At 44.2% G+C, this 15,540-nt stretch overlaps 1 protein-coding gene across 1 annotated transcript in view; it reads right to left on the bottom strand.

Annotated features, from left to right (window-relative positions):
- LOC144761285 (cysteine-rich venom protein-like) overlaps positions 1-14,118 on the bottom strand; it is a 198,579-nt gene extending 184,461 nt beyond the window's left edge. Inside the window, exon 1 of the mRNA XM_078646736.1 lies at positions 14,063-14,118. Within this exon, the coding sequence (XP_078502862.1) occupies positions 14,063-14,069 (7 nt within the window). The 5' untranslated portion in view covers positions 14,070-14,118. The remainder of the gene's footprint in view (positions 1-14,062) is intronic.
- Positions 14,119-15,540: the final 1,422 nt, after the last annotated feature.

Below are 15,540 nucleotides of genomic sequence, written 5' to 3'. Positions count from 1 at the left end.
CCAAGGAAAGGTCTAGCAAGATGAGTAATGGGGCTCCATTCTGATCTGAGATTTGTAGAGCATCATCAATTATATAAGTCATGGCTGATTCAGTGCTGTGCCTTACACGGAAGCCTGATTGATATTTGTTGAGTAGGTTAAAGTGTTCAATATGTCTTACCAGCTGGAGGTGTACACATTTTTCTAAAAGTTGGGCCAAGGTAGGGATGTGAGATATAGGGCGGTAATTGCTTAAGTTCGCAGGGTCCGCTGTGGGTTTCTTTAGGATGGGGATACCTGCCCGGCTTTGAGGGTGTCAGGAATGCACCCTTGGCTCAGGGAGTTATTCATAATCTTGGTCCATAGAGGCAACAGAAACGGGATGAAGTCTTTTACTAGGCTTGGAGGGAGAGGGTTGATGAAGTGATTAGCCGGATTCAGTGCAGTTAGCATTTTAAGAATAGATTCTTCATTGTAGGTATTAAAAGATGATCAAGCTGCATTATTTTTTAATTTGAACTTTGATGGGTTTGACTGCGGAGCATTCAGAAAGGAGGGTGACATGTTCGTATGTGAGGCCGTGTGAGTGATTAAATCGTTGTGCAGGTTTTTTTTATGGTTTCGGTTTTCTGCGTGAAGAAGGTGGCAAATAATTCACAGTTTGGTCGTGGACCACATTTATCTAGGGGGAGGTGAGATGCCTCTTTCCACTGAGATTTGATTAGCTCCAAAAGTTTTCTCGGACGATTTTTTGCCTGGGGTAATTGGTGTGTGAAGTGCTTTAGTGCGCTTGATCTTTCTTTAGTATGCATTTCTCTTCTTTCTTAGTATCATGAGATGATTGGCGGATAGAGCATCACTCCATCTACGTTCAGTCATTCTTAGGGCTCGTCTGTCCTCATTTAATCTTCCATCGTACCAAGGCTTAGAATCTTTTGAGGAGACTCCCTTCAATTGAAGGGGCGCCACCTCATTTAGAATCACATTCATGGAATTGAAGTAGTGGTTGTTGAGCTCATGAACATCTGATATCCCTTCCGGAGGAAGAAGTAAGTTGTAGCTCTGAGCAGTCTTTATGTTAGGGTTGATATTTTTCAGGTCCCTTTTCCATACTTTAGGTCTTGAGGGATGAACCAAATTATATTTCACTATTTCATTGATATAGAAGGTGATGATGTGATGATCTGACCAGTCGCATGAGTGGATCGTGTCTAGCTGTATGGACTCCGCTTTGGAAATTACTAAATCAAGGGTTGCACCTTTATCATGTGTAGAGCTGTTGCAAATTTGGATGAGGTCGGGGTCAGCAAGGACGTTTTTGAGGCTATTGACCACTGCATCATTGGTGTCATTCCAGTGGAGATAAAGGTCTCCAAGAAATATTTGGGTAATTTGATGTCCAGCATTGGTGGAAACTATGTCCATGAAGTGTTCGATGAAAGTGAGGTTATCACCAGGTGGGTGATACAGGGTGTGAAGACAGCATATAGGTTTGCCATTGCCATTGATGTCAAGGCATATGTATTCGCAAGAGGGGAATACAGGGGATGTGGATTTGTTTACTGAGATATTATTCTGGTGTATGCAAGTGATACCACCACCTATCTAATCAATTCTGTCGAGTCTGTTGATGTTGTAGTTCGGAGGCCAAAGTATGTCAATGAAGAGTGTAGAGGAATCCTTTAACCAGGTTTTGGTTAGCATGAGCAAATCGTGTTCTAATGAGAGAATGAGGTCAGCTATTTCAGCTGCGTGTCTTGAGGCTGATCTACAGTTTAATAGTTTACAATTAAGGTGGGCGTAATGAGGGGGTATACATCCTTTACGACGCATCTTTTACAACGCAAACCATTACAACGCATTGCGCTGGGGGCGCTCTAGGATAGGGAATAGATTTAAATTACTATCCAACACCTTCCCTACTATCCACGGGGACTGGAGTTGGAATAGTAAATTAAACTATTCACTATCCAGCGCTCAAAAGCACTATGCGTTGTAAAGGTATTCGTTGTAAATACCGCGTTGTAAAGGCATGCGATGTAAAAGCATGCATTGTAATGTCATACATCCTAATAAGGGATGCAGTGGGTTCCTGACTGAGGGGAACTTGTCTAAGCTTGTTTTCGAAGATGCCTCTAGGGTTGTGTTTGGTGGATCTGTGAGTGTTGGGGGGAATAGTAGGGATTGGAGATAAATTGTGTGAGCAATCTGGAGGCAAAGTGTTGTGATGTTATAATAAGGGCTCATATGACTGTAATAGAGCCAGTAAGTCTCTCTCCAATAGCGTATTTATCCTTCGGATTGGGCGAATTGAATTATTTTGAAAAGGAACTGATTTCCATTCAGGGTTTGAAATGTCTGCTTATTTGCTGAGTGAGTCAAGTGACAGCTTGTTTTATTCTGTTGTGCACAATTAGTGTTCCAGGGTTTGCTCAGAAAGACCTCAGATAAAGCTTGAAGTTCTTCTCTGATTAGTCATAACGAGAGTATGATCTCGTCAATCTGGGGTCTGGTGGGGATGAGGGCAAGAGTTGTGGAGGTGTTATTGGTGTGAGAGGTGTACTTATCTCCCGTGGATGTAAGGGGGGGCGCATCTTCTAGGATGTTGTTGTTGTGGCACGTCCTATCTGGTTCCAGCTCCGTACCATAGCGGACAAGGACAGGAATGTGGAGCGGGTGTAGGAGGCATAGAGATGTGTGTTGGGGTTATGGTTGCGGGAGTGAAGAGTTTGCATGGGATAATGGTGACAGTGGGGGAAAGGATAGTGGATGGAGAAGGCATATTGGTGTGTTGTGAGGGTGTGATTGTGGTGATGCTGGTTTTGCATGGAGTAATGATGGCCCTAGGGGATGGTGTGTAAATTCTAGGGGAGGATGCATAATCTGATAAAGGTGTGGGTGCTGGTGTAGCAGTCAGGGGGCAGTGTCTTAAGGAGGAATCTGTTGGGGAGGAGAGCTTAGTTGTAACTAATGGTCGTGATATTAATGTGTTGGTGAGAGGGTAGGTGATGGGTGTAAGATCTGAAGAAGTGATGGGTGTAAGCACTGGAGAAGATGGAGGGGGCATGTCTTAGGGTTACGTCAAGCGAAAGGGGGTAGCATATAATTCGGGTGTGCAACTTAGTTGAGATGATAGCGGGGCGTGGCTGGGGGTGGAATTTGGAGGTGTTCTAGATTGTGTACTGGTGTTCTGCGTTGCTAGGGAGGGGTTTTGGGTTTCATCACTTGTTTTTTGATAAAGGGGAAGATCTTATCCAATAGGTTTAAGCTGCGGTCTGTTGATTGCACGAGAATGATTCCATTATTATATATGGTGACGGTTGCGGCAGCTTTGAAAATTTGGGAAGGGGATATAGAGATAATGAGACAAAGCACGGTGTGGTTCGGTACAGTTCGACTACCTACTTACACGTGGCAGCTCGCTACAGCAATTGCCAAAGGAAGCAAACTCCCCAGCTGACGCATTGACCAGAAGCTGTCATCCTCCTGGCGAGAATCCAGCTCCAGTGTTTCTGACTCCCCTTGCGGGGTGTTGGGAGATCGAGTCCAAGTAAAGAGATACCAACCTCTCTCATTCTAAGGTATGGAGCAGATTAGAACCAAGAGAAACCTTTGACAATTCTTGGCAGAACTAAACTATAAACTAAAGATAGCACCTACTTCTTCCCTCATTCTAGACTTAGGTTAATTCACTGGGGTAGGTGTATTTTAAGAAGCACCAGTTGTGTATTTTAGCCTGTGTTATTTATGTATGTATTTTTATATATATCATAGCAATAGACAATGCTATTACAGTATTATTTTATATTACTGTTCAAGCTGTACACAATATACTTTGCATTCTGTCGAACGATTGTAGCAGTTCACCTCTCTTGCATGAGAAAGAAGACTGTTCAATAAACCTTTTTATTGAAATGCCCGTCTCTCTATTTCTGTGCAAAACTCTGTAGAAACGAAGCATGCACGATTGACAGAGTGAAATAGTTATCTATTATTTCCACAACTCTGAAGATATTATTCCGGTTCTAGGGGAAACAAAGTTGTAATGTTTATGCGGTTGTCAGAGACTAATCCCTTCTTGTTTATTCAAAAAAGTTTCAAGTGACCTCTGAGTTAGCTGGCACACACACAATTAAGTTTAATATACTCGATAGAGACATACTGACCCCAGTCCTATGTCAAATCTATAGTGCATATTATTCCAATGCGCAGAGCATATTGGGAATATAGGAACTACACTACAGAACCCCTGGTCAAATCCGGACCTCCTACGAGGCAGACTTCTACACTCTTGCTTCAGGCAGTCACGCCCTTAGTGAAAGAGTGGTAGATAAGTTAAGAGCTGAGAACCTGCTGAGGGGCACTCACACCAAAATTCCAGACCCACCCCCCAATATCAGCACCACGTTCAGTAACCCACCCAGCCTCAAAGTGGCAGTCCTAAATTCTCTGGGCCCGATTCACAGAATGAACTTAAGACTCAATCCTAAACTTACTACTATTTTGGTATTCACAGAATGCAATTACTACTTTTGGCATTCACAGAATGAACTTACTACTTTTGGTATTCACAGAAGTTAGGATTTTGTCTTATGTTTGTCTTAAGGCAAAATTAAGACAGACTTAAGACAGACTTAAGACAGACTTAAGACAAAATCCTAACTTCTGTGAATACCAAAAGTAGTAAGTTCATTCTGTGAATGCCAAAAGTAGTAAGTGCATTCTGTGAATACCAAAATAGTAGTAAGTTTAGGATTGAGTCTTAAGTTCATTCTGTGAATCGGGCCCTCTATCCTTACAGAAGCACCAGCTAGAAGTTTTCTCACTCCTCCAGGATGGAGATTTAGACATTTTAGCTCTCACTGAAACCTGGTTAGGTGATAACTCAGTCCCAGATATTATCGCCGCCCTTCCAGGGAACTTCAATGCTCTCTGGCAAAACAGACAGTGAACTGCCCGGGGAGGGGGAGTAGTTGTTATCTTTAATAAACGGATAAAAGCTACCGAAATAGTAGCAGAAATTATCAACCAGGCAGACATTTTAGGGGTTAAAATCCTATTTAAATCTTCTTCTATTTTAATGCTGGTCTCATACTACCCCCAAGGCTAACCCCTAGCTTGAAAAAACTATTTTTGGAAATTGTCACTGATCTCTGCTCCCGGTACAAATGTCTTCTTATAACAGGTGATTTTAATTATCACTGGGACACTGTCCTGAAAGAGCTGCACGCTAGCCAGAATGAGACAGGAATGTGTGGAATGGGGCTCCATCAATTATTAGATGCCCATACCCACCAGAAAGGGCACACTCTTGACCTTATCTGGACTTCACTTCCTTGGGTCAGCTTAATAGATATCAGTCCCTACGCCTGATCGGACCATGAACTTTTTAAGCTGCTGGGTCCCAATGAACAGCCAACTACTACAACCACCCATAGAGTGGAGTAAGGTGCGCAATTGGAAGAAAATTAATGCCACCAATCAAGTAGAAGCCATACTTAGGTCCCCCCAGACACCCACGCTCAAATCAGGAACTCTAGACCAGGAGAGCGAAGCCCTGACTAACACATTACGCTGAACCATAGACAAAATAGCCCCAAAGAGAAGAATTAGAGTGAGAAACAAAGGGAAAGGAGCACCCTGGTTTAATGAGACCCTGAAGGTACTAAAGCAAAGCCTTCGCCATGCCGAGAGGCAATGGCGGAAAGCCTATGAACCAGAGCAGCTGGCAATATGTGAATACTGACTTACCCTATAAAAAAAATCTATAATTGGCAGGAAGGCTGAATACAATGAGGCGAGAATCACCATCGCTCCTAATAAGCAGAAAGAGACTTTCAAAATATTGAAGGAACTTACTCAAAAAGCCGAAGTGAAAACTACAGATGCCTCCGTAGACTGAAATACCTTCCAGTCTTACTTCTTGCAAAAAGTCAGGGATATTACCTCTGAGATCGATAACACCCCCAATTAACCAGAACAATACAGTTCAACACCAAATACCCCCACCCTCCGCGCACCAACTTACTGCCTTCCCTCTATTGGATCACACATCACTGAAGTAACTGATGAATTGGACTAAATCAGGTTCCCCTGCCGAAACTTGCCCCGAGGATCTTCCGAATGGCCGTTCCTGGCCTGCAAAACCAGTTTATCTCACTATTGAATAACTTTCTGGTGACCGGCCACCTGCCCTCCAACTTGAAGGAAGCAAGAGTAACTCCCCTCCTAAAGAAACCGGGAGCTGATGCCGCCAGTCTTAACAACTATAGGCCATTTCCCAGATCCCCTTCTTAGCGAAAGTGGTAGAACAACACGTCCTTAAAACTCTTTCACTTTTCCTGGAGAAACACCAACTACTCCAAATGCAACAAGCAGGCTTTAGAGCACACCACAGTACTGAACTGGTGATGCTGTTGTCCTGGGTGACCTCACAACCATGGCTGACAACCGAGCTCCCTGATTCTATTAGACCTATCAGCGGCGTTCGACACGGTCACCCACACCCGGCTTTTGGATCAACTAACAGCCTAAGGTCTGCAGGGGTCGGCATACCGATGGCTAGAATCCTTCCTAAGAGTGCGGTCCCAGAGGATTCAGTTGGGGGAACGGGTATTGAACAGGGGCGCCCTCACCTGGGGAGTCCCCGAGGGCTCTGCACTATCCCTGCTCCTCTTTAACATCTACCTACAGCCCCTGGTGACAGCCCTGGCCCATATGGACTGCTGTGTCTTCAACTATTCAGGTGACACCCATTACTTGTCATCCCCACAAAAGGTAACCCGTGGAACGATCGTTTCTGGCCCCAAGAGCTGGGTGCCCCTCCCACTCCAGCCTTCACCGTGAAAAGCCTAGGCATTAAAGTGGACCAAGAGCTCTCAATGGCTAACCAAGTCACAACTGTGGTAGGCACCTGCATAGGGCTTTAAAGACAGCTACGGAAACTTGTCCCCCTCCTTTCAAATGCTTCCCTACAAATGATTGTGTCAGCCACAATTGTTTCCAGACTGGGCTACGGAAAGTCATTGTATATAGACCTTCCTCAGAAGCTTATCAATAAACTTCAAGTAGTACTTAACGATGCAGCTAGGTACATTTTTAGGTTGCCTAGATGGGCCCATGACTCCCCCCTGCTGTGCAAACTCTACTGGCTTCCATTAAGCCGAGAGTAAAGTTTAAAGGCCTCTGCTTTGCCCAGAAAGCAATCTATGGTAAAGCCCCGGCCTATATTAAGGAACGCTTGAAGTACTATGTTCAATCAATCAATCATAGAATTTGTAGAGCGCGCTACTCACCCGTGAGGGTCTCAAGGCGCTGGGGGAGGGGGTGCTGCAACTGCTCGAAGAGCCAGGTCTTGAGGTGCTTCCTGAAGATGTGGTGGTCCTGGGTCAGTCGGAGGTGAGTGGGGAGGGAGTTCCAGGTCTTTGCTGCGAGGTAGGAGAAGGATCTTCCTCCAGTGGTGGCTCTGCAGATCTGTGGGACGATGGCGAGGGCGAGGTTGGTGGACCGCAGTTGGCGGGTGAGGGTGTAGAACGTGAGTCGGTTGTTGAGGTGTTCAGGTCCCAAGCTGTGGAGTGCTTTGTGTGCATGGGTGAGCGGTCTGAACGTGATCCTTTTGCTGACGGGGAGCCAGTGAAGATTTATCAGGTGTGTAGAGATGTGGTTGCGGCGGGGAATGTTGAGGATGAGTCGTGCGGAGGCGTTTTGTATGCGCTGGAGGCGGTTCTGGAGTTTGGCGGTTGTTCCTGCGTAGAGGGCGTTACCGTAGTCCAGTTGGCTGGTGACGAGGGCCTGGGTGACTGTTTTTCTGGTTTCGGTGGGGATCCATCGGAAGATCTTCCGGAGTATGCGTAGGGTGTTGAAGCATGAGGATGAGACAGCGTTGACTTGTTTGGTCATTGTGAGGGAGAAGTCTAGGATGAAGCCCAGGTTGGGTGCGGGACGAACTCTGCGGTCCTCTGAGGCCTGCCACCTGGCCACCTCTAGATGCAACATTACATCTAAAGGGGGTAGACCCTTTTCTGTATTGCTCCCACAATACTGGAAACAGCTGCCCAATCACCTGCGTAAAGAACCGGCTCTTCTCCCATTCAGGAAACAACTCAAAACGGGAAACATCACTTACAACGAAACTTTTACAACGCACTACCATTACAACGCGGTCATTACAACGCAAACCATTACAACGCATTGCGCTGGGGGGCGCTCTAGGATAGGGAATAGGTTAATTTACTATCCAATAACCTTCCCTAGTGTCCACGGGGACTGGAGTTGGAATAGTAAATGAAACTATTCACTATCCAACACCCAAAAGCGCTATGCGTTGTAATGGTATGCGATGTAAAAACCACGTTGTAAAGGCATGCGATGTAAAAGTATGCGTTGTAACGCCATACATCCACTCAAAACACTCCTGCTTAGGGAAGCACTGGACACTGTCTAACCTTACAACACTGTGGGGCTTTAGATCTGCCCATGATCTGTGGCCATTCCTCCGAAAGCTTCTAGAGACCCACCGGTGATTAGCGCTATATAAAAGTCAATTAGAATTACAATTACAATCGCCAGTATAACATTGAGACCTGGCTGAAAGATGTAGACCGGACAGGATATTGGATCCATAAATTACCTCCACCATTATCCACCCATCATTTTGAATATTGCCAAGGGCCCATTATTAAAATATTTGTTCTGAATTACTGGGACCCTCTGGACAGTTTTGAATTCACACACTTTTCACTTTCACTGCACACTCACTGCACATAACCCACTCCGCTGCAATCAGATGTTGAAGCACACCCAAGGTGCACTCGTTGCTTTGGGTGGGATCCGATGATGAAGCATGCCACCAACAAGGTTGGTGGGTGAGGGTCTTCCTAAAAAAGAAATGTTTTTCCTTGAAACATAAACATGGAGCTTCTACCCTGTAACTAATTCCCATTGATTTCTGCATACATTAACGTTGGAAATGAACTAGCACACATTATTCCTCTCTCTCCCGCTTGATACTTATGACCTGAAATTAGCATCTAGCTCAGAAAACAGTAGCTTTAATCTTTTAAAATTTTCAAAGCTTCAAGGGAACAACAGAAAAAAGTATCCAACTAGTTGTTCCATGGCGTCGGATTGCAGTTCAGGTTTGTCCCGCATTGGGATTCTTTCCTTATAAAAACAACACAGTCAATTTTCAGATTGGGACTAGGAATCTTTTTTCAACTTCCAGTCCATAACACGGTCAATCTACTTGTTCCAACCCAGGCTACTTTGCGGTCAGTGTCATTTCGTGCATAGGTCCCGATATACTGGTGCTTTTACTCTCATTGGCACTTTGCACTTTTTAGCACTATTTTGCCTGAAATCTTTAAAATAATCATATCTGGCCTTTTTACATTTTTTATATTTTGGTGTCATTTTGTTCATTATGGCGTTGTCAAGTTTAATTATAAATTGGAGTGGAGTTTTTATTGTGTTGCCCTAGCTACTAGGAGTTGCAATCAGGTTTAAATAAATGAAACATTCAACTGGACCTAACAAGGTAAAAAAACAAATTCACAGAAAAAAAATTAAAGGCTAAAGTGAATTTATTTATAGCTTTGTTTATAACATATTACTATGTGTTTAATTTCACATAAAAAATTCACTGATTAATCCACAGTAGTTGTTGTTAATTAAAGTAAACAAATACTGAATTCCAAAGTTATTGTTATGAAGGCAATCGATTAGCTCTGAATCTGGTGCATGAGTTGTGACTTGTTGTATGAGTTAGAGAATTTCTATGTTTTCTTAAATATATGTTAATCTGTTATAACCAAAGCTAACTATGACTTCATTTTAACTTTGTTTTTTAAGACTGTACACACAAACACCACAACCGTAGATACACTTTCTCTGAAATTATATTAATAAAGTAACTTTGATTGCACTTTCACGTTTAACATAATCTCAAACTCCAGAATATTTTACAAAGCATGAAACAATGAATCTGTAACAAACAACTATTGCTTGGTAATTGTAATAGTTGTTTCTAACTTTGTGGTTAAGACATATCAGTAAAAGATCCTGTATTTAATATTATCACCTTCCTTTAAACAGTTTACTGTTCTTGAGTGTATTCCATAATTTACCACAATATGTCTGTTGTTGACTCACCACATAATACATTTGTTATGTTATGCTATCTATGTTTTTATAGCGCACTAATCATCCATGAGGGTATCCAGATGCTCTATAGCAAGTGTGTGAGGCCATCTTTGGGGCATGCTCAAAAAGTAGGGGAGGTGCTTGTTGCTGGCTTTTTCCAGGACTTTGTCTGGTACAGTAGGAGGTATATAGTTTGGTAGTCGGCCAGTTTGATCGGGCAGCTAAGGGCTTCTTTGGGAGCAGATTGATGTCAGTGTGTTTTTCTAGAGTTCCACAAAGGTGACTGTACTGATGGAGGTGTTGAGGATAGCCTTGCTGATAGGTACTGCTCCTTTGACAAAGGTGTAGTGGGGGTAGGCCCACTACGGCCCCGGAGTGAATGGTCTTTCTGATTGTTGTGACTTTCCTCGAGCTAATGGTGGCCCATGTGGTAATTGTGTTGACTTCCTTCGTCACTGGGCAATTTCTAGACTGTGCCAGGGGGTCTGATTTCAGGGGTAAGTTGCTGTGTATGGTTGTAACTTTGCTGCAAAAGTAGTTTGAGAGGTCTCTGCACAGATCTTGTGATGGGTTGACATTGCTGGTGATAGCTGTGGGTGTGATGAAATCTTTGAATGTTGATAAGATTTCCTTACTGTTGTTTAAGCTTGTGTTTGTTCATTCGAATAGCGCCTTCCTCTTGGTTTCCCTGATGAGCTGGAGGTTTCTCCTCTGGGAAGCTTTAAAGTCATCGTTTTCAATTTTCCCTTTACTGATTTTCCATTTCTGTTCCAGTTGCTTGCATTGTCGCTAGGTCATATTGAGGTCTTCTGTGCACGAGCTGGCTTGTCTCATTGTTTTTTCTGTGTGGCTTTGTCTCATGTTGGCACAGTTGATGATTGACTTTTTGAAGTTCTCGATCTCAAGTGCCAGAATGCCTGTGAATTACAGTGTGTTCTTGTGTAGGGCAGCCATCCAGTCCGCCTCTGTTAGGTTGTTCCAATGTTGGCATGCCAGGCCCACTGTGGTGGCTCTGGGAAACATCCTTTACAACCAAACTTTTACAACGCAGTGCTTTTACAACGCAGGTTTTACAACGAAAACCATTACAACGCATTGCGCTGGGGGGCGCTCTAGGATAGGGAATAGATTTAATTTACTATCCAACACCTTCCCTAGTGTCCACGGGGACTGGAGTTGGAATAGTAAATTAAACTATTCACTATCCAGCACCCCAAAGCGCTATGCGTTGTAATGGTATGCGTAGTAAAACATGCGTTGTAAAAGCATGCGTTGTAATAGTATGTGTTGTAACATCATACATCCGGTGGCTCTTCTAGGTTGAGGAGTGTCAACTATAAAACTGACTCTGATGTGTTCTGTCCAGGTAACAGATCTTGGGGTGTTGCAAGAAATGTTGATGGCAAATGTGGAGATGGGGTGTGTGATGTGTTTGGCAGCATGGGTAAATTCTGTAATGCATTTGGATTAGTCCCAGATTACTGAGTTTGTCAAGAAGGGCAGCTGAGTTTGAGTCGGTCTGGAATTCAAGCTGGAAATTGAGGGCTCGTAGAAGGATGAAAGCTCTGACATCAAGGACTGAAGGGGGCAATGAAGTCCGTGATGTCACTAGCAAAGTTGGCTTGTGGGCCTGGAGGTAGTAGAATAGGGTCCTATCCAGAATGACATTTGCTCTGATTTGTAATTTGACGTTGAGGTGCTCCATGTAGTTTGTTTCGGCTTTGGCAGAGGCGGCGCAGATGAAGTTACTTTGTAGACAATGGTGATTTCTCCTCCAGGCCTACTTAGGGGGTCTTGCCTGGAGATCTTGTACTCAGCAGGGATGGCCGTGGCAATGTCTAGCATTAGGGCTGTGGTCAGCCATGTTTCCATGAGGAAGTGGAGGTCCAGAGCAGCGTCTATGTAAGCAGGTATTGAGGAGCATGCATGCTATTGGTGAGTGGGGGTGCTGAAGTGTTTATTGGTAAGTGCTACATGTGTGTGGGCGGGTGTAGGGGGTATGTTGGTGTTGCAGGTGCAGCAGAAGTGGAAGAGAAAGCATTTAAACCTTCTTCTGTGTTGTGTGGCGTGGTGCACCAGCAGAGGGTGCTAGGGTGTGCGAAGTTCAAGGCACATAAGACAGCAGCAGGGTAGTAGTGGGTCGGGGGACTCGGTCATCAGGAATTGGGCACAGTGCAGGCATAGATAAGGTTGCCTTTGGTACAATTTTAGCATGCCAGCAGTAAATTTACCATCAAGGTGGTCCTGGGAGGAGCGCAGGTGGAGGTGGGCAGGGCTGGGGTGAGCTCCATGGCGATGACAGAGAGAGGCGCGAAGGAGCAGGTAAGGAGCGTGGGTAGGAGGGAGTGGGGCATACAAAGAATGGTAAAGGGTTGCTGAGAAGGTATACACCTGTTACAACGCATTTTTTACTCCGCACTACCATTACAACGCGACTTTTACTCCGCATACCATTACAACGCATTGCGCTGGGGGGCGCTCTAGGATAGGGAATAAGTATAATTTACTATCCAACACCTTCCCTAGGGTCCACGGGGACTGGAGTTAGAATAGTAAATTATACTTACCACTATCCAGCACCTCTAAGCGCTATGCGTTGTAACGGTATGCGGTGTAAAAGTCGCGTTGTAACGGTCTGCGGAGTAAAAGTATGCGTTGTAACGTCATACATCCGCTGAGAAGCCAGAGGGACGGCAAAGGTCAGAAAAAGAGTGTGAGAAATGGCACAAAGAAGCAAAAGTAGCAAGAGAAACAGTACAAAAAAGTCCGAGTGAGAAAATAATGAGAGAAATGGCAAAAGAGGCAAAAAGTGAGAGAAACAGCACAGAAAAGTCAAAGATATGGCACAAAGAGGCAGTAGGAACGAGAGAAATGGCACAAAAAAGTCACAGACTAAAAAATGTGAAATTAGTGGCCAAAGAGGCCAAATAGGTGAGAGAGATAGCACAGAAACGTCAAAGAAATGGCACACGTAGGCAAAAAGAGCGATAGAAACAGCATAGAAATGGCACAGACATGACACAAAGAGGAAGACAGAGAGAGCGAAACGATACAGAAACGTCCCAGTGAGTGAGGAAAGAGTGAGAGAAACAGCACAGAAAAGTCAGGGAGAGTGAGAAAAGACTGAGAGAAATCGCAGAGAGGCAAAATAGTGGGAGAAATAGCACAGAGAAGTTGTAGTAAGCTGAAAACGCACAAATAGAAATGGCACAAAGAATGAGAGGCAAGGCACAAAGAGTTATTGAAAAATGCCAAAAAGTCTCAGTAAGGGGGATAGAAAAGGCAGAAAGTGTGCGTGAAGTGGCACAAAAGTTATAGAGGGACAGAGAGAGGCCAAATTCAGAGAGAGAAAGAGGCAGAAAGGCAAGGGGATGGTGTCGTGAGGCGCTGGATCTGGGTCCCCAAGGGCTTTCACTGGTAAGAGAACTGGGCTCTGGTACGTCTAACGGGGAAAGGGGACTAGGCCTATGTCCTGCTTAATTTCACCTTTTAAGACTACACGTACACTCATTTCTCAAAGCGTCGTTGGCAAGCAAAACTATTCACAAAAAATGTTTTCCAGAAAACTTCTGCAAATGATTTTTGGGAGACAATCTTAATAATTAAACTAGACTTTTGCAGAGATTTTTTTATCCCACAAAACATACTTTTGCAGTATTTGCTTCCTTTTCCTGGTCCTTTTTAAAATTAAAGAACAGTTTATCAAAAGTTTCAACATTTCCAGAAAGTACACAAAAGCTGTATATATGGTGTTAATTTTAACCTTGTAGAAGAACAAGTGAGCGTAAAGAATAATTTTCTATTTTCCATCCTCACAATTATTGTCCGAATCTGCTCCAAATGGACTTTCTTCCATCTATGAAAATTCTTCGGAAACTCACCTTTCTGTTGAGCTTCTACAGCCATTGTCAAGGATCCATTCCTGAGACATGATGCAACTTACCCCTCATATTAAGGTGCAGACAAAAGGAAGCAGGTCTGTGTGGACTCCCCAGTCGAAGCTGCACGGTGTATGGAGTAAAAGACTGCATATCATATTCTTTTAATGCGTTTGGGTAATTAACTAATGGCTTACTGTGCACTTAACTATTGGCCGAGCCGCTCAGAACAAAGCATTAAAAAACACTGTGTGCAAAATTGTTGCAGGACTGATTATTTCATATTTCGTTTTTGTTGACATAATGGACGGATGCCAATGTTGGCATTCATTCTTTCTAGTAGTTAGATTCATGTAACATGGGGCCTAGATATTTGGATGATTGTCCCCATGTGTAAATGATTCTGGGGGAGGTGACCTTCTGTATTCTTTAGCAAAGACTATTTCTAATTACTCACTAACTAGCACTTAGCAATCTGTTGGGCCGCTAGTGCAAACAAGTCATAGGTAAAAATAAAAAGGAGCCGTAGCTGTGATGCTGGAACATTTTCGGAGTAGGGGAGCTGGCCATCCCCATCACCTGATGTAACATTCCTTGGATTTACATTCCATACAGCTAGTATATATGTTGAGGTATTTGTATTTTGTTTTATTGCCGGTCCTTGTCTGTATTTAACTCAACAGTGGCACGTACGTTTAGCAGAGCTGGGGGTGGACGGGATACACACACATACACACTCACTCACACCCATGCATTCAAACACACACATCCATTCGCAACATTAATTCGCAAATATCGATACATACATGCACGCACCAAACATTAAAAAAATGGCACTTATCTGCTGCAGGTTTGCCTCGGGAGTCCCAGAAGGATTGGAACTTCATTGGTTGGCCCTAGGTCAGCCAATGAGGGGAGGCAGCAGCTTCTACCTCGTCATACATCTGGATAGGGTTAGTGGTAACCCTGGGCGTAGTTCGTGTAGTAGCGCTACACGTAGCTATGCGAAGTGCACTTCGCACTACGCGAGCTACGCGGACTGCGTAGTGCACTGTGCAAAATGCTGTTCACACTGATTGCACAGTGCCGGATGCTTGTCCGCACTGTGCAATCAGTGCAAACCGCATCTTGCACAGTTCAAGCGGTCGTTTTCTGCCGCTCAAGTAGAATTCTACTCGAGCTGCAGCTTTCTCAATGCGGACTGGTAGTTTCTCAAACCTGACCTCCCCGCGATGAGAATCTCACCAGGAGGTTTATTTCCCATGCTCGCGATCGGCAACTTGATGTTGCTGATCCCGAATGTGGAAAAAGTCTCGCTGGGATGTCATTTTGCTCACCTAATTTTCCAACTTGATGTTGAGGACCGCGAGCAAGCACAAAATGACCGCTACGCTACGCTATATGTGTTTGCACTGTGCTACGTGCAATTCGCGTAGTGAGAAGTAGCACAAACTTCTCAAACTATGTGAGTGTAGCGTAGTACTTTGCCCAGGGTTAGTTAGTGGGAGTAGCTGACCCCACCCCACACTGTGACAATGTGTCA

Source organism: Lissotriton helveticus, chromosome 6 (genome assembly GCF_964261635.1).
Source record: "Lissotriton helveticus chromosome 6, aLisHel1.1, whole genome shotgun sequence".
Lineage (NCBI taxonomy): Eukaryota > Metazoa > Chordata > Amphibia > Caudata > Salamandridae > Lissotriton > Lissotriton helveticus.
The sequence above is the reverse complement of the archived record's forward strand: the minus strand, read 5'-3'. Positions and strand labels throughout refer to the sequence as shown.